Source organism: Xenopus laevis, chromosome 9_10S (assembly GCF_017654675.1).
Source record: "Xenopus laevis strain J_2021 chromosome 9_10S, Xenopus_laevis_v10.1, whole genome shotgun sequence".
Taxonomy (NCBI): Eukaryota; Metazoa; Chordata; class Amphibia; order Anura; family Pipidae; genus Xenopus; species Xenopus laevis.
The window spans coordinates 5,029,073-5,056,228 of NC_054388.1; the positions used below are offsets into that span (position 1 = coordinate 5,029,073).

General features: G+C 40.8%; 1 protein-coding gene across 1 annotated transcript; it reads right to left on the bottom strand.

Moving 5' to 3' along the window:
• Window positions 1–1,984: 1,984 nt before the first annotated feature.
• col1a1.S (collagen, type I, alpha 1 S homeolog) lies at window positions 1,985–27,156 on the bottom strand. Its single transcript, NM_001087352.2, is given in 51 exon segments — window positions 1,985–3,367; window positions 3,587–3,829; window positions 3,958–4,148; window positions 4,301–4,580; window positions 4,700–4,807; window positions 5,337–5,390; window positions 5,646–5,753; window positions 5,840–5,893; window positions 6,486–6,593; window positions 6,683–6,736; window positions 7,182–7,289; window positions 8,839–8,946; window positions 9,127–9,288; window positions 9,861–9,914; window positions 10,123–10,176; window positions 10,255–10,362; window positions 10,959–11,012; window positions 11,099–11,152; window positions 11,810–11,917; window positions 12,027–12,134; window positions 12,685–12,783; window positions 13,252–13,296; window positions 13,439–13,492; window positions 13,581–13,634; window positions 13,746–13,799; window positions 14,535–14,588; window positions 14,752–14,850; window positions 14,946–14,999; window positions 15,114–15,212; window positions 15,584–15,637; window positions 16,346–16,453; window positions 16,542–16,595; window positions 17,442–17,540; window positions 17,719–17,763; window positions 17,853–17,951; window positions 18,449–18,502; window positions 19,129–19,173; window positions 19,281–19,334; window positions 19,752–19,796; window positions 19,889–19,942; window positions 20,042–20,095; window positions 20,902–20,955; window positions 21,975–22,028; window positions 22,387–22,440; window positions 22,536–22,580; window positions 23,485–23,553; window positions 23,664–23,756; window positions 24,465–24,500; window positions 24,614–24,645; window positions 24,867–25,055; window positions 26,966–27,156. Coding segments are annotated over 51 exon segments (4,350 nt in total). The 5' UTR covers window positions 27,048–27,156; the 3' UTR covers window positions 1,985–3,220.

Here is a 27,156-nt window from a genome sequence, read left to right on the forward strand (position 1 = left end):
ACGAGGGGTGGAGTCCAGGCCACAAAGCCCCCATTATAACATGTCCATGTGTGTTTGTGTATTGACACTGTATATATTATGACTGGTAATCTATGGGTCTCCTCTATACTCTCTTCTGATCTAGAAACTGCACACACAGAGCCTACATTGTTCTCTCCGTATGGGTAAGTTCATAGGTCACAGGCTTAACCCATAACAGCCCGTCTCGAAACATTTACAGGCTACAAAATGATTTCAAAGAAGAGTTGTCAGCACATTCTGCCCTATTTGGTAGTAACTTACACTTGTGAACTCAACCCAATGTCGTAGCCTGATAAATTCATTCTGCAATTTGTCCCAGTCTGGTAAAAGGAACTAGGAGAGAAGGAGGTTATGGAGCAGACGGAGAATGGTAATCAGGGTTCAGCTTCACAGAACACTTTGCTTGACAAAGATGAGATTATTTAGGCTCCCACCAGAAGGAATAAAGGTCTTGCACACTGCCTCTTTCTGAAAGATTAAAAACAATGGCTTTAGGAAAAGGAACTGGATCCTACTTATGCTATGGACTTCAGCAGATTCTTGACCAGAGATTAGTTGGTTGGATTTTGACCATCCTATTCATTTTAATGTCAGCCCCTTCCATAGTACTGGAAGCAAAATCTGCAAATCTTTTCAGGGACCTTCATTTCTCTAAACCGTGTGATCTTTTTTTGAAAATTACAATTGAGCCAGGACCCCACTGGGCCCTATATACTCCTGGGACCCACTGCAGAGTGTGAGGATTCTATAGTTTGCTGCTGCCCGCTCAGCTGAGATTACTTTTCACCTCCAACAAAGGAGATAAGTTTGTGTGTGGCACATATCTGCACCTGGAGAACTCAGGGCTCAGAATGCAATCTTCTCCCTACAATGGATTCCTTGGTCATCATAAATGGGCCAGAATTGTAAAATCTGTCTAACGTTGCAAAAATCTTCTTTTTATTACCAGAACACAATTGTCCTTTGCTTTTGTCCAAAGTTGTCTATAGAGGGTTAAACATAGGGGAGGCTGCTCACAGAGAAGTGGTTGTAGATAAGAAGAGTTTGGCACTGGAAGTATGGCACAATGAAGACAGCAGGACAAGAACCCAGGAGAAGGGCTGAATTTGTGTCCTGTCATTCCAGGCACACTTAAATGATGATGCCCCTTTGTTTCTGTTACCAGATCAGTGCATGTGGATTAAAGACCATGTTCTGCTCATGGGCCAGTCCAAAGAAAGTTTCTGCAAGATATTCCCTAAGCTCTGTCACCAGATTTTGGCAGAGGGCAGGGGCAAGAACTTGGCGGTGCATCAAAAATGTTTCCTACTAGCCTCTACCTCTGAAACTGCTAATGGTCAACAAGTACCCAAAAGGTAGATACAACCCTAAAAATGAGAAACACTGACATACACAATAGAGGGTCAAATCATATATACACGGCCAAAGAGTTGATTTTCTCCAGAAACCTTGGTTCCTGGTCTAGTAATATATAGACATGATAGGATAACGATGCCCCCCTCCATGCATGTCCATGTCTGATATTAGCCTATGACCCTTGTGTTGAAATTGCACCTCAGTTAAACACCGCTGGGTCTTCTACACTTCTGGGCTGGCCAACAGCCACTCAGTCTGGTGCCTTAATTGCTTCACCCATCGGGGGCAGCAGAGCATCGGGTGTCGCAGTTGCTAAGTAGACATATTTTAAGGGTTCCACATGTTGATATTTAGCAAATAGTTTGGGCACATTGCCAGATACCTTCAGCAGAATATTGTAAGTAAATGTATTGTAAGTTGATTAGTTGATTGCTTCACCGTCAACCCCCAGGGATACCAGGAACTCTCTGTTGGCCCACCCTGGCCATTTGTATTTGTATGTTATCTTCCTTGGAATTTTTTCTACACCTGTATATTTTGGAGATGGAATTCAGGATATTGCTTTGCACTATGTCAACCCTAGAGAAGGACCACCGACCACATTGACTGTTTTGGACCATGTCACATGCTTTATTTCAGCAATCAAAATAATTAAAAACATCTCAAATTATTATACAATTACAAAACAGGTACAGATCCTCGGTTTCAGTTCAAACCCTATGGTATCACTGTCAACTTTTGGGTCGGATGAAGTTGAAGAATTGAGACAGGAAAAAAAAAAAGGAGGAGGGGGAGGGAATCGAGAGAAAGGGCAAAGAAAAGTATGGACAAATGAAGGAAGGGAGAAAGAAGCAAAACAAGAAATGGAAATGCTACCAACACAGACAAGACCTTATAACGTATGTTCACGGGAAAGAGGAGATATGGGTTGAGAGAAATAGTACAAGAGGGAGGGATTTTAAATAGTAGCACCTTAAAAATCTCAAGTGTCATGTTGGGACATACACATGGCAAGGAGATCCCTTCTAGTGTAGAGTTTAGCACCAATTCTTATAGCTTTGAAGTTCATATGTAGAAGCAGTGAGACGTTAGCACCAATGGAAGGGGACAAGACAGTGAGGTAGCCTCAGGAAAATAAAATAATTAATTTTCTACACTGCACGACAGAGAAAGCCATTGAAATGACCCTTTTCATGCTGGAGAAACCTGTTACTCGATGAGCTGGGGAGACTCCAGAATAAAAAGGATAAAGAACAACTTGGAAGAAAATGGTCTTCAAAAGATGATAAAATAGTAAGTGAGATTTAGCACTCACACCCAACTCTTTCATGATTCCAAAATACTCTGCACACAACTTCGATTTTATTTTTTTTTCATATTTATTTTTTTTGCCACCTGAACAAACGAAAACAAAAAAATAAAAAAAATAAAGGTGCATTACATGAAATGATTTGGTTTACTCCTCTTCTTCTCTGGTGAACTTGGCTGGGGTCATTGATCCCACATTCTAGTCATTTAAAACCCAGGAACAGTATATCCCATTCTTCTTCTTAGGGATTGTCCCATTCTGTCTTCAAGGTCCTAGGAAGGCCAATTCATGTATGCAGGGGGTGTGGCTGATCTGATTGGTGGAACTCTCCCTCCCGTGAACACAAACACATACACACACACACACATGGGCGTGGTCTGTCCTTTGAGAGATGTTCTTCAAAGCATGACTATCGGTTCGCTTTTTCGTGTAATGCTTACGGAAACAAGAAAAGTTTTAGAGATGAGAGGAACAACAATTTCAAGTCCACATGAGATAATCTCTTGTCCTGGTATTTGTTTTGTGTGTTTTGTTTTACACGAAGCAGACTGGTCCGATGTCAATTCCGAATTCCTGATCTGGGGCTCCAATATCCATGGGTGCCACATCGGTAATGGGCAGGCGTGATGTCTTTGTTGTCTTGTAGTCAATTACTGTCTTGCCCCATTCTCCTGTGTGTTGCTGTGGAAGGAAAACATAACTACAATGAAGAGGTGGTGCAAGAGCATTTAAAGTAATCCTACCATATCCCCTTCTATCAATTACCAACTAATTCTATCAATTATCAACTTACAGTTCAAAAATGGTATACATTGGAAGATTATCCCATTAGCCTATTATCTTCTATTCCTAAAGACCCCTTCTCCAGTAATATTGACTACAGTTGGCAAAATCACATACCGTGCAACCGTCCTCTACAACACTGTATGTGAATCGGCTGTTGCCCTCTGCTCTGATCTCGATTTCATTGGAGCCTTGCAGGAGCAGGGCCTTCTTCAGGTTGCCGGTAGCTTGGTCCATGTAAGCAACGCTGTTCTTGCAGTGGTAAGTGATGTTCTGAGAGGCTTCAGTGGCCATGAGACGCAGGAAGGTAAGTTGGATGGTAACATCAGCTGAGTTAGATCCTTCACTGCCATATTCAAACTGAGATAAAAAAAAACAAGTCAATCTCTGGAAGTATTACTTTATGGAACACGAAAGCTTATCAGTATGCACTGTAGCCTTATCTCTTGTGGGAAGAGTTCAGTTTTAAAACTTTCTGCAATCCTCACCTGGAATCCATCACTCATTGCCTCGCCGAACCAGACATGCTTCTTCTCACGTAGGTTCTTGCTAGTGTACCAGCTCTTCTGTGGAATGCTGCTCTGGGTTGGGTAGATGCAGGTCTCTCCAGTCTCCATGTTACAATAGACCTTGATGGCATCAAGGATGCAGCCTTGGTTGGGATCGATCCAGTATTCACCTGATGATACAATGAGCAAAATGCCTTATTAAGAAAACTGGAGAAGAAAAAGTTTGGCTTGGCCCATTAAGGCAAAGCAAGACTACAATATTCTACAATGTAAATAGAACTGTAGGAGGAAACAAAATGTTCCAGTTCTTTTTACTACTTACCACTCTTCCAGTCAGAATGGCACATCTTCAGGTCACGGCAGGTGCGGGCTGGGTTCTTTCTGGTACCCTCTGGGCTGCGGATGTTTTCGATCTGTTTGCTCAGACTCTTGAGGGTGGAGTCAACTTCCAGGTCACGGTCGCGCATTACGTTGGCATCATCAGCACGGTAGAAGCGGCCATCATGAGATTTCTCCTGAGGTGGCTGAGGCATGAAGCTGAAGTCGAATCCACCACCTGATTGGCCAGGAGGACCAGGAGGACCAGGAGGTCCAGGGGGACCCTAAAATGTGTGAGGATCAAAATTCAGGTTACATTTGTCCATAATATTGTCTTGATTGTACAGTCAAGGGATTCAATAGAATGGTATTATTTTGGAAAAATTAAAAAAAATGAACTTACAGCAGGACCAACATCACCAGTACGACCACGTGGACCAGGGGGACCAATAGGACCTGGCAGACCATTAGAACCATCTTTACCAGGATTGCCAGAAGATCCAGGGGGACCCTAAAAAGGGCAAATCATAGAATACATTTTGACATTGGTACATAAACATGATGTGTGTAATAACATTAGAGCCTCCTTGGTTTGAAAGATGGACAGATAGAATATTGCTGTATTACTGTACTCTGTTCTAAACATAAAGGTGCCTACAACTGTAAAGCAGCCCTGTTCAGGAATGGTTTTAGGGGAGGGTTAAAAGGGCATTTGCCCTGGTCTCATAAAAGTAGACAGGGGGCCCTTTTGGAGGGCTTTGGAGGACTGCTTTTGGAGTTATATTATATCACCAGTTTGTTTGGTCACAAGTATGACACCCCTGGTTTAGGTTTTTTTTATCCTACTCACAAGTAAGCCTAGTCTCTTTGCAGAGTGTGGGTTTATCTCTTCTCTAAATCACCTTGTCGTCTGTATAGAGGTTACTTTCTGGGATACACAGTCCCCCTGCTTGGATCATACCAGATACGTTTTCACTCACTTACTAATCACATACTGCTTCTGATCCATAGATAGATAAAAATAATAAAAATCAACTTACTCTTGGACCAGCAGGACCAGAAGCACCAGATGGACCTTGTTCACCAGAGGAGCCCTGCAACAAACAAACAATTTATCACCAATTTAAACAATTTATCACCAATTTAAAGAAAGAGACAGATAGCATAGGGTTAGAGGGATAGCGCTCCTCAAAAAGGATGCACTATATAACGAGAAGACTATTACAGAACTGGAAAAAATAAAACTGCATATCTGTGGTGGGATACATTAACCAAAAAGAAGAAAAAACAGATAAAGAGGTTGTAACAATAGCTAGCTCTCCACTAGATTTTAAGAGGAGAATACTTACAGGGGGGCCGGGTGGTCCAGAGGGTCCGTTGAATCCTCTATGTCCCTTCATGCCTCTCTCACCTTGTTCTCCAGCTTCACCCTTGTCACCACGTGGGCCTTGAGGACCCTATTGCAGAGATAAATGGTCAATAAATATATATATTTAAGAGGTATAAGGTATTCTTTAACAAACCAAGCAATAGTAATACTTACAGCGGGACCACGAGCACCAGCGGTACCAGCGGGACCAGCAGGGCCAGAAGGACCCTAAAAAATTGATAGAGAAAGACCAATTATGAAATGTTCTCACATTATGTACTACATTCTTAACTTTGAAGAATTAGTTTAATGTAGTCTGTGTTAGTGTGGCTAAATAAAGCAACAGAAGCCTTAATGCAGCTTATTCTCTGCATGTTCATAAATGTATATGGTGCCATTCTGATTCAGTACAGAACAGCACCCCTAATATATCTGACATAATGCTGTAGGCAATTTAACCAAAACCATCAAGGCCTACAGAGAAGGTTGAAGTTAGGCCTCATCAAAACTCAAGTTTTGTGAATTGTGGGTAAACTTAATTGGTATGGCCCTGACGTGACAGAATAATTAGTGGTTGGGTTGTAGTGAGCCCAGAAAACAAATTATTCAATATTTATTTCACCAATAATGGTCATGTCCAGGTTCTAAGGCACTGTCAGGGCAATACTGAAGCAAAACTGAAGTTAACTCTGCTTCATAGTCAGTTTCGGTGATCCCCAAAAATGCCAATTTCCCTCATAATAATGGGAGATATATTGCTACAAATGGTAGATCTCTGTTCTGCCTATAGGTTCATCAATAATGTAAATGGCACACTTACAGTCTCACCACGATCTCCACTCTTTCCAGCAGGACCAACTGGGCCAGGAGCACCAGGGGCACCAGGAGCACCAGGGGGACCAGCAGGTCCACCCTCACCACGGTCACCCTATAGGAGAGATAATTGTTGTGATCAGAGAACATTAAAGAATTTAAAAATTATAAAGTAAGATAAACAACTTTAAGAATGTGACTTGCCTTGGGTCCAACAGCACCATCACGACCAGGAGCACCTTCACTACCAGGAGCACCCTAAACACAAAAGTCAGTGTTACTAACTGATATTTACTTCATTTCAATTATGTCTCAGGTTTCTTACCATCTGGAAATTAAAACTCTACATATACAGATATATAGAGGTATACCAGCTTTGCCATGAATAGCTTTACATATTAGATATCATACGAGTTTTCATGACACATAGATGACCCTACCATCTTCATCGCCACTCTCAATAGACAGTGACATGGTAAGGAGATATGCATGGTGCTGCACTCCAGCTGCTGGTTGCAATACAACTACCAAGTTTTTAGTTGTAGAGTCATAGGTTTTATTGCCCCGGTATATTTTGTCAGTCCCCTAAACCCCATAAAAAACAAAAACCTAGTCTACCATTTATAATTTCAAATGTCCCGATCATCAGAGCCAAAAATATTTCTGTGGCCACACATTTACAGGATTTTCTCAAGTTGCTTACCTCACGACCTGATTCACCGGGAGGTCCACCCAAGCCTGGTGGGCCAGAAGGACCAGGTGGACCACGTTCACCACTGGGGCCAGAGGGACCTTGTTTGCCAGGTTCACCCTAAAAATGTAGAAGACAACTAATAAGCAAAAGAAGAAAGTCATAAAATTGAAAAATGATTTAGGTGGATGGGAATTATCTGGATAAATATCTTTCTGCTTTTGGTGGTAGGAGATATAATATGAGCATGGTGAATTAGGTTGAAGCCCATCAGGTCCCATCACTTTCAATTCCATATTTAATCTTACTGTGTCATACATAGGTCTGTCTATCTACCTGCTGCTTCATTCTTGTGTGGAATTCAATTTGATGTCACAAATCTTACCAGAGACCAAATGGAGGGCACAGGCCAATTTGTATTCTATAACCTCAGTCTTTCACTGCCTTATTGCTGAACCCCCAAGTAATACAGTAGCAAGGCAAAATATATGCTCAGCATTGCTTCTTTGCTTCCATGAATATGTCACTTAGCGTTGGTGGGGAACTCTCTTCTGCACAAAGTAGCCTATGGGATCCTTGTGTATTATCCCACCCAAAGTCTTATGGCTCATGTAAGGTTTCTCCCCTAGTGTAACACCTGATACCATTCTGTGTCACCTCTAACTCAAAGAAATGTAATATAAGTGGGTTCTAGCCCCAAAAAGATTGGTGGTCAATATGTTTTCTATTCATCTGAATAATAGGCAGCATTTAGAAATGTTAGGCTTTCTCTGCTGGCTTAGAAGATTTATTCAGGGTCAAAGTGAAAATTCAAATTCGAATTTTCAAATATATTTTTCTTTTGGTCAAAACTCTCAAATTCGAATTGTGAATTATCCAAACTCGATTTGAGTTTTAATTCGAATTTCGAGATTGATCATACTCTGGCCCTTTAAGAATTTGAATTTGACTCTTCGCCACCAAAAACCTGCCGAATTCCTGCATTAGTCAATGGGAGACCAGGGATCAATTTGGTGATGTTTGCAGCCTTCCTGACGGAGAAAAAAACTTGAATCGAGTTTTATCAATTCGAATCGAGTTTTTCTAATTCGAATCGAATTCAAATCGAGTTTGTCTAATTCGAAGCAAATTCTATTCGAGAATTTGGGTCTGAGTTGAGAAAATTTGATTTTATTAATACATTTCGATGATTCGAAATTCGACCCTTGATAAATGTGCATCCCCATGTCATTTAAGCACCTAATTATGGTGCTTTGCTGTGGGGCAATACAAAAGAATGGTTTCAGTTTGCATTATGTGGTAATTAGAAGAAGGTCTATTTTCTTTTTGCATTTCCTGCAAGGACTTTGTAGTCTGATGGTGACATCATCATTATTTTAACAACTGAGCTCCAATAAGCTCTGTAGAAACAAGACCCTGCCTTCTCCACTGTGTCTTGTGTATAGTTAAGCAGAATTTCATTGTGCAGGGGGCTGATATGTCCTATTAATTACTGTCTTCTCCTCCCACAATGGTTTGCAAGAACAAGGAACCTATTGTTTTCCCTATTTAGTTCAAGAATTAAGAACCATAGATTTCTTTTAAATAAAACAATAGGCTAAATGTGTGTTCAGCATATGTCCTATTCCTTGTACTCATGTTTCTACAAAGAGAAAAAAGGGATACGTACAGCTGGTCCAGGAAGACCAGAGAAGCCTCTTTCTCCTCTCATTCCTGGAAGACCAACAGTACCACGAGATCCAGCAACACCTTGAGGTCCAGGAATACCTGGGGCACCCTGCAATAGACAACATCAACCGTTAGAATCAGATTCCGTGTTGTCTTGTTGATCTTTTACTAGTTACATGTTAGATGTTAGATCTTGTAATTGAAGGTAGGAAGGTGTTAAGAAGGTGCTAAATATTCTATCATATATTCTATTATATTTTGCTATTTTTGCAATTTTGGAGTTACTTACAGCAGGGCCATCACTACCAGGGGAACCTTTCTCGCCAGGAGGTCCTGGGGGTCCAGCAGCACCAGGTTCACCAGAACGTCCAGCTGGGCCAGTCTCACCACGAGGTCCCTTTGCGCCTTCCTTTCCAGCAGGGCCAGATGGGCCAGGAGGTCCAGCATTGCCCTAAGAGAAGATGTTGAAGGACATGAGTGAAGTCCACATACATTTCTATGCACTCATGGTAAGAATCTGATGGTATTTAGGAGGCCAATGGTAATGGTATGTATAAAGATGACATTGTAAACAGGAGCACTATTATCAAACCCCAAATCTTAAATTACAGATTTATGGTTGGCTTTAAATTGGGAGGTCATGTTCCTTGCTGAAAAATACTCAATTCAGTAGTTTAACTGAAGTTGGGTGCCATATTTTAAATCAACTAGATGATGCTAGTCACCTGTACAGCAGTATGGCGATTGTTACAATATAAATATGCAAAGAAATAATGCTTTGTGGATCAAGACAGGTGTCTCCAATGGGGCTCAGCCACTTTCTTGGGGCTCAATGATGTCTAGAAATGGAAATATTTACTCATTTTCCTGTAGGTCTCATATGTTTCTTCCATTGATACACGTTTTTATACCTTAGAACCTGTTATAACTTGGGTTTCCCTTTAAATTACCAGGGCAACAATTATTTTAAAGAATTACAGATCAATCAATAATCTGGCAAGTGAGGTGAGAACATTTACTTACAGATGGGCCAGGGGGTCCAACTCTTCCAGCAGCACCGGGGAAACCAGTTGCACCCTGTGAATAAGACAGGTACTAATTAGCTACTACTATTTTCAATAGAAAAAGATCAGATCCAAAGTTCTACATTTGTTAGTTTGACATAAAGCTACTTCGGGGAGGAAACTTTTACAGAGAGATTGGTACATCCCCCAAAATATCACCTCCCAATACTTATGCATTTACCACCCCTTTATACCAACAACTTAAAATGTTGTATACTTACAGGGGGTCCAGGAGCACCACGAGCACCTTTGGGTCCAGGAGATCCAAGAGCACCCTACAAAACAAAATAGGCGCTTAGCATCTATATCATGCAATATAAAAACAGAGAAGAAAAAAGGTAAAAATCACTCACAGCAGGTCCAGGAGCACCAGTGGGGCCAGCAGGGCCTGGAGGACCAGCATCACCCTTAGCACCAGAATCTCCTTGTTCTCCCTTAGCTCCAGGTTGTCCATCAGCACCCTATACATGTGGAAAAATACATTTTCAATGACCAGTCCAGTACAAGTGCCTTAGAACGGTCAAGTCAGCTTCAATCCCCTTTTGTTTCCCAAAATGTATATTGTCCACTGCCTTTGACTATCTGATTGGGATTTGATATATGAATGGCAAAGCTATCAAAGATGTACCCAGGCAATATAAGAAATTGAATAACCCCAGCAATGGTGATTTTTGTTGAGACTGAGGCCCATAATTAAAAAATATACCATACTGCAATATTAATTGTATGAGATTTTGGGGCAGTAGGTCATGAAATGCTCTAGAATTATATGGGTTCCAGAGTAATATGCTGTACATTTTTAAGGTAATAATCAACAATGTAGATCAGGGGTGTCCTAGAAGGGATTGTTATGATTCCCGGACTACTCAAGAGCTCCACTGACCTCTTTGCCTGACATCATCACTTTATTATAATCTCTTCCCCCCAAAACATGTTGTATAGTGATAAGTGGGCCACTATTTGGACAAAGGTAGATAGAATTGCCATAGATGATTGGGATGCCAATGGAGTGGTGGGCAACTTAAAAGATTTTGTAAGAATCAAGACCTATACTTACAGGGGGACCAGCAAATCCAGCAGGGCCAGGGGGGCCGCTCTCACCACGCTCACCCTATGTGAGAAAAAGAAAGAAACGTGTATTACCTATCAGGTGAAGAATGCTAGAAAATGTAATAGGTAATATGAAAGGATACTTACGGGAGCACCACGGGCACCAGTTGGGCCAGCAGGACCAGCAGGACCAGCTTCACCCTGTAAAGGAGCAACAATTTTACTATGAGGTCATGGTCTTGGGACAGTATGAAAAGCTAAAGATGGAAAGAACATTTTATTATTTTCTGATTATGTTTTTGGTTTCTTGTGAATTAGGAAAACGTTGTATTTTGTCTATAAATCTGAAACCTTTTAGCCCTTAAACAGGCCTTTTAGTGTTTAAATGAGAGGCTTGTAAAACTTTAGTGCAAAGAAGACATTAATAAAAAAACATTTTGGTTAGATATGTACTTAATAGTGGTCTGTATGATAATTTGCTTTTTTTTTTACAATAAGGGAAACTTTGCTTTCCATTTTGAAATTATGTGGAAATAATGTTCTTAAACTAATAATGGGGACTATTTATGCAACAGATGGTTATGACACTTTACAACAAACAGTATCTTGCTTTGCACCTGTTGCACCTGTTGTAAAGCACCTTGCACCTCCCAACCAACTGCCAGATATAAATGAGTCCTAGTGACTACAGCATTGGGCAAGCAGAGCCCCTAGCCAGCTTTAGGTCTACATTACAGTATCAGTGACCTGACTTTAAATTACAATAACATATACAAATGGGGCATCTCTATCAAGGAGTGACTCTGTCGACCAATGATAAGGTAAAGGAAGTGAGAAAAATCAGGTGTGTTTTTTTACCTTGTCACCAGGAGCACCACCTGGACCAGGTGGACCAATTGGACCAGTCAAACCTCTGACACCATCTTTGCCAGGTGTACCATCACTGCCTTTAACTCCTTGGTCACCCTGTTAACAGAACACAGATGAGAATCTTCACAAATCTAAAAGACACCTAGAGGCAATACAGGGTCTTACAGGAAGGTCTACAATTTGTAAAAAATAGTGTTGCACTCACTCTGTCACCCTTTGCACCAGGAAGTCCAGAAGAACCACGTTCGCCGGGCATTCCCTGAAGACCGGGAGGTCCTTGACCACCAGGGGCACCAGCAGCACCAGCTTCACCCTAATAATGCATAGAAAATTGCAAACATTAAGTACAATGGAAAGTAAAAAAAAAAATAGAGACCCATCTTTCTGTGTTATTATGGCAGAACAGACTTCATGTTATTCACTTAGTTTGGAAGGACTACTTTTATCAATGAAGGCATCTCAAGGTGCTACTTTAAGTGCTAAAAGGCCATCATTTCTTTCCTTAAACATTTGCTGGTTTAATGCTCTGCAGATGACTTTGTCCTGCTCTCTGTGGTTTCATGCACTCTTTTTACTCCCTACTCCATTACCTCTATCTACTCTCTATGGTTTATATCCCCAAGGTCTTCTTTATACTTATCCCATTGGTTTAATGCTCCCATTACTAATCATTTTAGCTTTACTGTATTTTGCTTGCTATGTCACTGCTGCTCTCTATGTTTTTCTCCCATGGGTAGTCCCTGCTGCTAATAGAAAGACGCCTATCTACACATAACTCTATTTGTACTTTTCTGTTATAACATTTCCAGCTTCAACGTCAATTTTTCATTTATCAACTACCTTCTCATAGAAGAAGAACCCACCTTAGCACCATCGTTACCAGGAGCACCATTAGAACCACGTGCTCCCTGAGGACCAGGGGGACCTTGAGCACCACGTTCACCAGGGAAACCTCTTTCACCCTATTAAATAAAGAGGTAGGTATGATTAGAATGAAAAATAATTAACATGTAGCGGATGATATGTAACCAAAAGACTAATTTTCAATCTTTCTTAAAATGTTGGCCTTCTAAATGCTTATGCTCTATTTCTACAGAAATTGCTCATGCAGAGCCAACATGCAGAAATTCTTAAAAGTATCTAGGTATATTTAACATTTTCCTACTTTCTAAAGAAAATTCGATATTTTTCTATGATGCTACCAATATAAGTAAGACTCTACCTTACTATGCCAATAGCGTAAAAAAAATGAATGACCCTACCTTGCTATTATAAAATCATAGCAATTAAGACTATACCTGTGATGAGATACCATACTAACAATTAAGACACCAACCTGACCATAATACTGTCCTAAATTGCTTGCTATATAAAAGTTACTAGGCATACAATAGAGGAAGTCAATAAGGATAATATTAGTTGTTGCTTACTCTTGCACCAGCAGGACCAGAAGGACCGACGTCACCAGGAACACCCTAAAAAGGGAAAAAGGTGTCAACTCAACACACAGACAGGAATCACTTGGGCATATATCACCATTTAGAGTCATATTCTGAGCACCCAAATGTAGCTCAGAGAGCCAACCCAAAATGTATGTGCTTCTACCAACACTCTCACCTGTTCACCGGGTTTGCCACTCTCTCCAGCAGGGCCTGGGGGACCAGGAAGACCCTACAAGAGAATGATTTGATTAAAATATATATTCAATAAAATACAAAAGTGGCAGCTTTCACCATGCCTAAGGTGGACATGTACTCACTTGGAAGCCAGGACCACCAGCAGGACCTTGTTCACCTCTCTCACCAGCTGGACCCTAAAATGAAGCATAAAGTTGTTTTATTGGACTTTTCTAATCTATAAACCAAGAGCAACCAACACCTAAACAAACAGAAAAGACAACAAACATTTCCATAATTTTACTTACAGCAGGGCCAGGGGGACCTTGAGCGCCAGCATCACCATCTTTGCCAGGAAGACCCTGATAAGTGAGAAAATAAGAATTAATTTGGGGGGATCATATAGTGTTCTCTTACAAAGTATGACATGGGATAAACTCAACATTTTCAGTGGGTTACTGACTACAGAGGAATTCTGTGTGAGGCTCTATTTATCTCTGGGTAAGGCTTACCACCTGCAGAAAAAGGTTATGTAGACATGAACCACGGAAATGGAGTCTACTCCAATTGTTAATGAGATTATACATGGACCAGCTTTTTGATAATAGCCTGTGACATTGTATACATTAAAAGGGTACATACAAGTATCTATTTGCTAACCCAAGGAGCTACTGGCGATGGTGTTTTTTTTTAAACCTGATTTTTGGAGGTACCCTTGCCTAACATCTAGGATCGATTCACTACAAAGCATTGTTTAGAAACCCAACTTCCTAAGCTCTGCTTAGTGAACATTAGGTTGGATACTGATGAAAATCAGACATTTTGATAAAATAAGAAGTCATAATATTTGAAAAGTGTCAGCATTCCTTGATATAATACTTATTTTAAGTTGTGCCTCTGAGGCCTCTCTTACTATTATTAGGTAAACCACATCTTCCTTCTCCATCAGCCCATCCCTTATCTCTCAAATTGAGATTTTCTTTATAAACGTCCTTCTTTCCTATTCTGGCTGGGCACAAAGTCAAGAATCCACAGTCTGCTATCTAGACCTAAGTAACTTGGGTAAAAGCTAATAGGCCATAAATATAAATACTTACAACAGCACCAGGGGGACCAGCAACACCTTTCTCGCCATTCTTTCCAGGTTCACCCTGCAGAGAGAGAAAGGTCAGGTTTTTTTTCTAAACAACCACATTTTTTCTACTACCACATTTTACACTTCTTTACTGTACTATGTTAGGATAAATTAACTATAATGCAAGAGTTATTTAAAAAATGTACCGGTAGCAAATTTGTGTGGAAATGGATACTTACAGCAGCACCTTTAGGTCCAGGGAATCCCATTACTCCAGATTGGCCTCTTGCACCTGGTGGTCCAGGGGGTCCAGCGCGGCCATCTTGACCAGGGGCACCCTGTATAGTAATAGGTAGTGATTTAGGAACACTTAAAAGGTAAATAGAAGGGATTTAAATAATAACATTTTTGATGGAAAGGAATGGCAACTTACAGCAGGTCCGGTTTTGCCATCAGAACCAGGGCTGCCAGGGCTACCAGTGAGACCCTACATGGAAGGACAAAAAAAAGAAATCAAGCATCATACTGAACATCATAGTTGGGCCTAGAAAGTAACCAGCTTAAAGAATATCAGCTATGTGATTCTGGAGATCTTTCTCACCTTAGCACCGGGAAGACCAGGCTCACCAGGGCGGCCAGATTCACCAGAAGATCCTTTAGGACCAGCGGGGCCAACAGGACCACGTTCACCAGGAGCACCCTGATAAAAGACAATCAATGTGTTGAGTAAAGCAGAAAAGTGTGAAAAACGAATTGACCGCACTGTGTAGTTTCACTCTTCTGTCCACGGGTTCACAATATACAGTATATTACACCAATATGAATTCATACAGTACAGATCAATCCCTAATGTCTTGAACCCACACTATTGTAGGAAAAGCATACAACTCAAATTCTAGTGTCCCATAGAGTGGGCCTTACAAGAAACATTAAAGTCACTGGTGGTGACATTGGTTAAGGTATTGTCCAGGTCTGTTGTTTGGTGGGGGTTGTGGCCTTCTTATGATGTGATGTTGTTTACATATATTACTATCATGTCAAATTACATTTAAATGTTGATATCAGTCTCACCTTAGGTCCAGAGGCACCATCAGATCCAGGGAAACCACGGCTTCCAGGGCCACCCTGTATAAAAAGAAGCAAAATATTGTAAAATTAATTGATTGGAGCAATACAGTAGATGGAACTGGGTTGAGAAATGATGGGGAAAGGATAGCAAGTGTCTTCTACTGAGGATTCTACTACTGGTGCCGCAAGCTTCCTTTTGACCAAGAATAAGGTCTCTTTGGTCCTAGCCTAAGACTTTTATAGACATATCGTTTTACGAGGTGCTCCATATTCCATTGCATTGAAGTACAAAGGCCTCAGTATATTTTTATGAGCCTATTTGTTTATAGCGTCTTTATAGCAAATTTAATACTGCATTACTTTAGTTGTTCACAGTAATCATGTTATAGAGTCACACTCTTTTGAAGAGTATTGATTGTATTGTTTTAGTTTTGCAATCATCCAAGTTCTTACCATAAGTTTTTTGCCCTGGCTTTTACAAAGTTTGTAATGATTACCAAGCGTGGATAGAAAATATGTTGTTATAGACAAGACAATGAAAACATTTCAGGTCTAGTACTGAGTTTAACCAGATTTCATTAAAATTATCATGGACGCGCATATTGTATAAATCTGCTAGGTACCTCTATAATAAATAGGGATGACATTAGGGTAGCAACATTCATTTTTAAACATAGAAGGCCTTAGTTGAATGTGTCCAGCCTGTGTATTTGTGCTTTGGACATTACGGAAGTTATGCTTGAAATCCTAGTTTAAGCTACTTACACGTTCACCAGCAGGTCCGGGAGGTCCAGCAGGTCCGGGCTCGCCACGGGATCCTCTCTTTCCTTCTTCACCAGAAGGACCTGGGGGGCCTTGAACACCAGCAGGTCCCTGTAGAGTAACAGGTGGGTAAGTGACAATACTGACCTATCATGATTTGTTCTGCATGGAAGCTGTGAGTATACAGAAGTTTACTTACGGGTTCTCCCTTTGCACCAGCCTCACCCTTGTTTCCTTGAGCACCAGGTTCACCCTATAAAGAGAGATAACCAAATATATTAAGTCAACTCTTATAAATGAGCTTCACCATCTTTCAGAGCTATTGGCTATTCTCTAGTACATATAAATCCCTTATAGCTTTAAATTCCAGTGTTCTTACGACTGTATGCCTAGCAGCTACAGAGAAGAAGGGGCTCAGCAGGTAATCTTGAAACAGCATTGTTGGACTGGGACTCTTAAGGCCTTCAATAGTACCTGACATTCAGGGCCTACTCAGTTAGATGTAGATATTGCTATATATTTTAGGTGCTACATGGGTCTGTTGTAGAAATAATAAAGAGCATGGGACAACTGTCCTTGGCTGGACCACTATAGGATCATCTGGTACTCCGCCAGGCTAATTCTTCTCTGTGAAGCAGGCAAGTCAAGCCTGGCTCCTGTTTGTCAACTTGCCCTTTAGACAGTACATATTAAAACATAGAAAACTGGACTAACTAGGTATAGAGTTATATAAGGTTTAATTTGTATGTGGCAGTCAGGTCAGTTATAAAAAAACAAAGAAAGAAATGGAGAGCCCATAATCAGAGTAAGCACCATTGGATCATATAAAAGAAGATGCTAATTGCATTGTATACATCTTATTTTTAAGATATTAAGATAACTGAAAGATAGTAATTCTGCCATGGGAGAAATTATATAAATAATACATTTTTACAAATTCCATGGAGACTCTGAGGAAGTGCCATAGGGCATGAAACGCGTCAGTGGTGATTGTCATCATGTACCAAAGCTAACAAATTTTAATGGAACTAATAAAGCAACATAATTTTTAATTTGAAACCGTGTTTGAATAAATCCGTAATGTGTGATGTAGACTTACATTGTTACCCTTGGGGCCAGGAGAACCTCCAGGGCCTTGAGCTCCAGGAGCACCACGAGCACCTGGGAAGCCAGGAGCACCAGCAATACCAGGAGCACCCTGTTGGTGGCAAAATTAATCAATTTAGAAGTGGGGGCAAAAAGAGCTCAGGATTATAGAGCAAAGGGTCTCATGAGGACATCTAGCAATAAAAGTGAGGTATTGAATAGGAAAAACATGATTACAGAGAAGTACAATGTCATATAATATGGGAAAAATAAATTAATTGTGTACTTACAGTGGCACCCTTAGCACCAGGTTGACCATCACTACCAGGGTTTCCCTATTGTGCAGAAGAAAAAATCACTTAGTTGCACTGCTCAGATTATGGCTTCAGTGGGACAGGTGAAAGGGACAGGGTTTTAAACTTACAGAAGGACCAGCAGCACCAGCTTGACCAGGGGCACCAGGTTCACCACGACCACCTTGGGGACCATCAGAACCACGAGATCCTTGGGGACCAGCATCACCCTGTTGGAGTGAATAATAAAAGTGAGTTTAGAGGAAGCCATTGCATATCCTATGTTAAGTACAACGCTAATAAGGCCCTTATAATGAGTACTTCATAAGTCAGTTCATTTCCCAGAAATCAAAACTGATTTACTTATGTTCTGGAGCAGAGACATTTGTATCAATGGGTATCAATGTTATTCAGGTTAGGTTTCCATGATCAACATGAATGCCTACAACAACAAATTTTGAATAGATTCTAGATTGTAAAACTGCCCCAGACGGGGTTAATTGGGTTTGGTTAAATAACCCTGCCCCAGAATACTCTTTCCCTGCTTTAGCAGGTGTAAGATCCCTAACTGTATGGGAAATAGCAATAACAAAGGCAGGAACCACACATCTCTAAGCTACCCTGAAATACAGAGAAGAACTATAATGCACTCACCTGTCCTAAGACTCGGTGTCAGACAGTTTTTGTGGGAAACACCAATTTTTAGTATCAACGTATAAAATCTTACCTTGGGACCAACACCTCCTGGGAAGCCAGGGGGTCCAGATGGGCCGGTGGAACCCTACATCAAGAAAAGAAATGGAGAAATGTGTCAATAACAAATGCTAATGATCTAACACCTTCAGAAGTAAAAGGAGTTGGGGAGCAACACTAGCATGAAAAATGTTCTTGGGGTGCCAAATAAGTGCTGTGAATGACCATTTATTAGCCCCTATGTGGATTGTCAACCTACATTAAGGCTCTGTTTGGCAGTGCACCTGGTTTTTATGAAACCAAAACTTGCCTCCAAGCCTGGAATTCAAAAATAATCACCTGCTTTGAGGCCACTGGGAGCAACATCCAAGGCGTTGTAGAGCAACATGTTACTCATGAACCACTGGTTGGGGATCAATGCCTTAGAGTATGTTTTTGAGTGAACTGCAGATACAAGCATCTTGTCTACACTTTCTTCAGTCTTACAAAGAACCTAGGCTAACCTATATATCTCAGCAGACTATTGAAGCCGTGGGTGTAATAATATTCATTGTTGAGAGTATAAGTGGCATAGTGGGGTACCAGACTGATTGTGAAAAAATTAATGGGTTTGGCCATGGGGGGAGAATGTTTAACTGAACGTCCCAGTAAGTGAGTATGACACTAGCTTAAACTTTTCCTTTTTGTGTGTAATTGAGGTTCATATATACTTACAGGGGGACCAGCAGAGCCAGGAGCACCATCGTTACCACGGGCACCCTAAAAGGAGAAGAGTCTCAGTGAGCATTTGTAGGGTACACAGTAGGCTGACTTCTCAGAAGGTCAATCAAACCATCATTTGAAGGTCATTTAGGAAATGTACTCACAGCAGGGCCAGATGGACCAGGGCGACCTCTCTCACCAGAGAGACCACGGGGACCCTAAAAAAGAAGGTTTGAATATTGAGTAAGTGTAAACGTTGAGGGCCTATGAACATACATCAGATAGTCCCCTGAAGTGCTGTGTCTATTTTCCTAGGCCTAGCAGTCACATTTTTTAGTCTCTTCACCATTAATGCATGTTTTTAATGTGACATTCACACACATACAAGGTTGTGCCTTATTTGTACAGGTTGATGTAAAAGCATTTATGTTATTTACTTTATCACAATGTATTTGTGCATGTTGGACCACATGCATTGCACATACTGACTTCTCACTAGTTTGCTTTGTAGACTTATGTATTCTGAGATCTCAGCAGGTGAGAGTAGCTTTATTTTGGTGGCCCTAGGCTTGTTCTCCTCTTGTCTGCCTTATACCAATACAGTTTTAGGAAAGCACAAGGTTTTGTGTACTTACCACTTGTCCGGGAGCACCATTCTCACCAGGGGAACCAGGCTCACCCTATCAGAGAAAGAGATAAGTCATGAGCAAAAAGTTCAGGATAGGAAGTGATTGGGCATTGTAGCTACAGTATTTCTCTGTATCATACATACCTTGGGTCCAGCAGGACCAGAGTCACCCTTTGCACCATCAAGACCGTTGAAACCCTGGGGAGAGAAGAAGGAGAGAAAAAGCAATGAGACACTGATGTTTTGCAGTCAGAGGTTCAACACCAGTGAAAGATAAGGATGTTGCATGAAACTCACTCTGTGGCCCTTCATGCCTGGAAGACCAGCAGTTCCTGGAAGACCACGGGCACCCTGTAATAAGAAAGAAAAAGAATAATTAAATAATGTGTGAACATCATCACAAATCTCTACAATGATGTTGCTGAACTTTTTCAAAAAAATATCTGGTCCCATTAACTACCAAGTGGTCAATTTGCACCAGTGCAGTAACCCAAACCAACCAATCGGCAATTACCTTTGATCATTCCACGACTAGTAGGATCTTGAAAGCTTGATTGGTTGCTATGAGCAACTTCCTTGGACAAATTCAACCTGTGTTAGTTGAGTTCTACTGAGTGTTCTAGTCAAAAGCTTAGCATTTGTGCTGTATATGCTACTCCATTATTAAGACAGGGTGTGTGTTATATATATTTAAGTTGTGGCAGATGCAAGAATGAGCAAAAGCACCTCAAACTGATTTAAAAATTGCAGCAGCCATGAGCTCTAATTAGGATAGCAGTGACTTATCTGAGAGCTAACGAGCTATCCATCAGCATGACATTCACTACTACTTTTTATTCCAGTAAATCACAGTAGGCCAACTCTACATCTATAGAGTGGCTCCGGGAGGCATGGGTTCAAATCCCATAACAGCTACTTTATCAACCAACTTGGGCAAGTTCCTTAATCTCTCTGAGCTTCCATTAGCAATCCCATATTGTAAGCTCTTGGGCTCTCTGTGCGAGAATAATTCTGTGCATATAATTAACAATGCTATGTAATGATAATGATAATACACTTATTTTTTAGCTGTCTGGAACACTGTCAATATCTCTGATGAGGACAACAGAGATAGCAACATAAATATTTAATATCAGTATAAATTGATGATCTCTTACCTGGGGTCCTGGGGGTCCACGCTCACCGGGGCGGCCTGGTTTGCCAGCTTCACCCTTTGATTGAGATGAGATGGGACATGTAGATTATCATTGTTTCCAGGCATGAGAAATGCAATAACATTTAGAAACAGCACAGTTATAGAGGACACATGCTATCCAAGTTTTAATTAAGATGTTATTCCAAGAGAAATATGGCTAAAAGATTTGTAAATGATACTAATTTAACAAAGTAATATAGGCTATGCCCCAATAATTGATCATACATAAATGTGGCACTATAACATGAAAAAAATCACGAGTCTGTTCCTATCTGTGATCTTAAGCATAAACTGCATAGGGTTCCTCTCTTGTTTGCAGGAGAGGAACCACTGTTTGAGCTCAAGGGCCCAACTAGTTTCAAGGGTCCACAACTGAGACTGTAGGTGAGGAAATTTAGAAATAGTGGGGCACTAAATGATTATCCTGAATTAGGACCCTCCTTGCTCTGATTTCTCCACTAGTAGGACAAGGTGGGGGTAGAATCCATAATGTTGTTGACCATTAATATGCCATCAGAACTTGTAACCTAAATCCATTCTTGATTGGTTTGTTTAAAAGGGCCATTCAGTTGCAGTCTACAAAGACTGAACCCCTTAAATATTCACCAGGTTTTGCCTTGTTTTTGCTATTGGCTGACAGTGGGCAAGACATTGTGGGCCTCAGATTTCCACATATATATGTAAAATGGCCACGGCATAGATTTCTATTAATATTATTTTGAACAATTTACTGCTTTTTCACATAAATCCCTATGAAAAGGTTGACAGGGGAGGTTCCTTGGCTGTTACTTTGATCTCATGGGAATTGTTTCGTAACTGTGTTGGCATCACGGGATGAATAGCTATCCAATTAATACAACTGATATGTGCAGTAGATTCCTTGACATGGTGGACAGCTTATACAGTCTCATGTGAATCACTGAAAAATGGTAGCGTTCCATTTCTACATGCATTGGTCTACAGGAGACATCTGGTATGTAAACCACTTTGTGTAGACTAGATAATATGATATTATTTATTTTGTTGTATACTTACATCTTCGCCGTTCTTTCCTGGAGGTCCTGATGATCCACGAGGTCCCATTGCACCCTTAAAACCAAAACATTATTTTGTAAGTTTTTTGCAGCTGTTACCCCTCAGTGTATTGTACAGGGAGTTATAGCTTTATACGGGCCAAGCATATGTCATACTGTGTTATCCTTTCAACTATAGTAATAAGGATAAATAATGGTTCATCCCCTAAAAGTCAAAAATACTCTTTGAGAAAAAAATAGTAAGGCAAAATATGTATTGGATATTGGTGATATATAAACTTTTAGTAGAAATAAGGAAGGAAGATTTACGTTGTATGTAAAGGCCTAAGTCAGTTACATTTTGTAGATTAGGCTTCTTTTGGAATGAGCAAAAGACCCTACAGTTCAATAGGCCTCAAAAAAAAAATACTTACAGAAGCACCGGGTTCACCGGGTTCACCAGGGGGTCCTTGGAAACCTTGGGGTCCCTGAAGAATAAAAGGTTACATGATCAGGTCATTCCACATGTCCTTCAGTATAGCAAGCCAATTTAAAAGAGTAATCTTCTAATGAGGGTACTTACAGGTGATCCAGATGGGCCAGGAGGACCACGGGGACCCATTGGGCCCTAGTAGAAGAAAAGAGATCAATTAGTACAATTATCACATTTACTGATATCAAAACCTTCACCTTTGTAGTAGTTCTATGGGCGTAACCAACTGTCTCTGTATCAACAACGTCTTATTTGCTTGTCTACTGAATTTAAAAGTTGCTTTGGGCTACAATCAAAGAAACTCTATGCCGCCCCATCCCATCTGAAATTGACTGTATTTTCATGGAAAAAAATAGCTAAATACTACAAAGTGATTTATATCCTCCATCTTTGCATGAGTCAGAAACATTTGACTGACATATATCATAAATGATAAAGATGACTCATGTTTAAATTCTTTGTTACCCAGATTAAATTACATATCAAAAGACCAACAAATTGTGTTTCCCCATTGAACAAAAGTTCCCAAAATCGTTGCATTTCCCTCAAATTTAGACTTTAAGTGGCTCAAAGGAGGAGCCAATCTGAAGAAAAGATTTTGCGTGCATGCTCATTTCCTGATCTGAATATTGCAGGAGATCATGACAATTTTATGTTAAATGCAGTCTTACAATGAACTAAGGAAGTTCTGAACAATTTTTAGACCACAAATAGGGACCTGAACCCTAAAAGTCTGAAAACCTCTTCAGAGTGTCAAGCATGGGAATTTCAGTTGCTCTTTTATCATAAATATATCGTATTTAAGTTGAAGATGAGATACAGAGGAGTCAGGGAATCAAAATATTTTCATAAACAGTTGTTTTGGAGACTTTGGAGATGTTTTGCTTTTTTACTATTCAACTTATCCATCACTAGTTCCTTATAACTCAATGTGCACCAGTATTTAAGCATTAGTGCATGTGTCTGTATCTAGTTCTTTAATAGTTCCCAATGGCCTGGGTGAAATTAGCTGTGTGAGTGGACAAATATTCAAACTCACCATGGGACCGGGCATGGAAATACCAGCAGATTTCTCATCATAACCATAAGACATTTGAGGAGCAAAGTTCTGCAAAGAAAGAGAGAATGAATGAACACGGCAAATAGATTTCATTGTCATGGTCTTGTTACATTAAAACTACGACATCAGGCAACCATGAACTTAAAAGGAATACGTACTCCGCCAAGGCCAGGTGGACCAGGTGGGCCTGGAGGTCCAGGAATTCCAGGTTGTCCGGGAATGCCATCTCTGCCAGGTGGACCAGCAATGCCCTGCAGAGAAAACAGTTTCCCATTTTTAATAAAGTCTTTGTTGAGGACTCATTAATATAATCAGGTTGTAGTACACATCCATTTAGTTGGTACCTAAAACATTTCAGAAAGAGCTGAACATGGAGATACTAGGCCAGTTGTACTGTACAACATATATCCTAGACTGTCATGCATATAGAAGGTGGAGGCCCATGACCTCCTTCATCCTCTCTTTTATGCGTCACTAGTCTGTACCCAACCAATGCCTTGATGCTTGGCTCAATGGAAGAGCCGCGTGTTATACGATTCTTGACTACCTATCACTAGGAAAAAGTGTCTTCTATTTCACATCAAGTTGACCCATTTGTAAACTTCATATCTCCTCAAGCATATATTGACACATGAAGTGATGCAGAAAACATCTAAGCAATTAACCATATCTGTGATCTGTGCCGGAAAAAAACACATGGCATTTATCAAAGAGAGAGGTGCAGGATTAAAATCTAGGGTGCCTGGACTATATTCCTTATATATAGGCACTGTAGAGTCTACATTTTTGTTGGCACTAAAAGGGTTATGCACCCAACAGAAGCATCATTTTAACAGTGTTATGGGGCAAAATCTATGTGTCACAGGGCACAAGGTGAATCATTACGGTGCCAATGACTTTGCCATATGGGCCCAAGCATGCCTTCAACTACACTGTTGTGTATGAACTTGATGACTTACTTTGTCTCCCTTGGGACCAACATCTCCCTTGGGGCCCTGGGAAAAAAACAAGAAAGTAAGGTAAGGTGAGAGATAAGGATATTGGCAAAACAAGACCCCCTCATCGTATCTCGCGTCTTGAGGGAAGGTTTGTGTTCTACGCTCCTCACCTCTACTCCAGTGACTTCGGAATACTGGGCATCTGAAAGTGATGAATAAAAATTGGTTAAGACCTCTGTGCAATGTTAATATGTCCTATTTCTGCAGAATAAAGGGTAGAAGCATAATAGGTGCCAAATTGCCTTACCATAAGGCACCAGGCATTACTAGTACTCTATAGGGACCAACGTTGGTCTGATCAGTCGGAGAGGTGCCTACTCTCCATATCATCCCCTACATTTAATGAGTGATTCCTCCCCTTACCGTTGTCAGTGCAGACGGGGCAGCATTCGCCAGGTACAATCACAGGGTTGGGGCAGTCGGCATCTTCGCACATCACTTCATCACAAAGGATGTTTCCATTGTCGCACACACAGATCTGGCAGTCCTCGGGTTTCCATACATCTCTGTTGCTATAAGTGATACCGTGCTGGACGCAGTCGGAAGTTTGAACTGGACAGAAAAATAACAACGGGGTGTGAGTGGCAGAAAATGATAGTGTATATACAGTACAGGACCAGACACAATGCATTCATTGTTGTGAGCAATGATGGTGGCTTACCAACGTTTCAAGGCCTGAACATATATCATGCAAATGACTACATGCATATAAATTAGATGTCCATAAATGTACACATCTAACGTTTTCTGGCTGTAGCTTTTTCATGGTCTCTGTGCATTGAAGTGCCAAACTAATTCTATGAAAAAGCTACAAAGGGTTAAGTGTTTAAAGAGCAGTCACAGCTGCTTTTTTCCCCGTTTTTCCATCAACATCTGGTTTAAAGAAGGGAAAAAAAAGAGAGAGGGGAGAGGGAGATCATCTGGTTCCCATCACTGACAAGGGAAAAAGCTGCCAAAATCCTTGGAGAGGGAGGGGAGAAGGAGGGAAAAAAAAGAGCAAAATATTTTGGAGCTTAATGTTCAAGTGCTTCCAGCCTAGAGTCTATTCCAAGCCCATGTTTATCAAGAGGGACAAAAGGGGAAAGCAGAAGTGATGTGGAGGGCAGAGAAGGGAGAGGAGGAATTTGAGAAGGTGAAAATGTTCTAGGTGGGAGTGAAAGGTGGTGGTGCAGTGCTTGGGAGGAGGAGGAGGAGTAGATGGTGGAGAGAAGAGGAGGAACTAAGGGTCTTTGCGCTTGGGGGTGTTCAAGATGAAACTTGCCCAGGTACTAGTGGAATGTTAAGGTGGAAAGAGTCTTCTTTCACATCTACTGATTGTGCTTTTAGCCACAAATATGGCCTTTAGCAACGACAACAAACAAGAGGGAAACTGGATTTCTAAAACGTTGAATTGTAGGGGGAAAAATAACCTTTACATTCACTTAAGAAAATAATAATATAATTTGTTTATGGAAATCCTTTGACCTACAGGAGTTTATTTGAAAGCGTCCCTTTAATTGCACGGTTCTTCCATATGAAGCCATTTAAATGAAAATAAAAGACAATAGGCATTGTTAGCCACACCCATACACTTTACTGCAATATCCACAGTGTGCCACTAGATGGAGGCAGCGTACATATGGAATAAAGTAAAGACAAAAACCAAAAAAAAATAGCATTTTCCTGTAAAACATTCCGACTTTCTGCTGTAATGTGAAATAAATTGCAACTAATACATTAACTGTAATTGCTTAACCCGATAGCTTAATTATTAACTCATTACTTTGGCAATGTAACTGCAGGTTCGCTAGTGGCCACCAGGTGGCAGTGATGCAGCGCTCAAATGGACCAATATGTTAAGTGAGCATCCCAAAGCTTGGAGTTCATAAGTTATGTCTAGACATTTTTTTTAATCTGGAGGTTCTTGAACATTTCCCCTATGAATCATCACTTAGTATTTTATTATCCACCACCCCCCAGCCACCCCCACCCGATGGCTTAAACAGATCCACATGAACGCTGCACCCATTGGATCCAGAATTTCCCAATGCAACAATGAGATAATAGGTTTTAGTTAAAACAGGCAGATATAAATAATGCATGGGGGGGTTATACATACCATTCCTCTTTCTTAACCTCCCCCTACCAACCCTTCCATGTCTAAAGGATAACAGTGTGCAGTACCCACCATCTTGATTAATCCAAACTAACAACATGTACAACCAACACCACCCGGAGCAGATATCCAACACCCAACAGAGACAATGAGCGTCAACAATCAATCTCTAAAGGTCACAGAATCCATCCTTGTCCCATCAAAGCATCAAGAACATATGCTTTTGCTAGAACATGCTTTATGGAAGACCCAGTCTAAGTTTAAAGCCTTAGGCCAATTGTGATCTGCCTTATCTAAGCCAGAAGAACTGTCCAAATGAGTCAGGTAGGACTAAGCTAGGTTCTTACACAAAAGGGGGTCTACATACCGTCATGTTCTCCTTGACATCTTGCTACTAGGATTGTTGCTGCTATAAGCAGCAGGGTCCGTGTATCCACAAAGCTGAACATGTCTAAATAGACATGTAGACTCTATGTGGTCCTTTCTTGTTTCTTCTCAGTTCCTAGTCATACAGGGGTAGGTTTAGTGGTATATCTCCCAGTGCAGACCCCAGCAGAA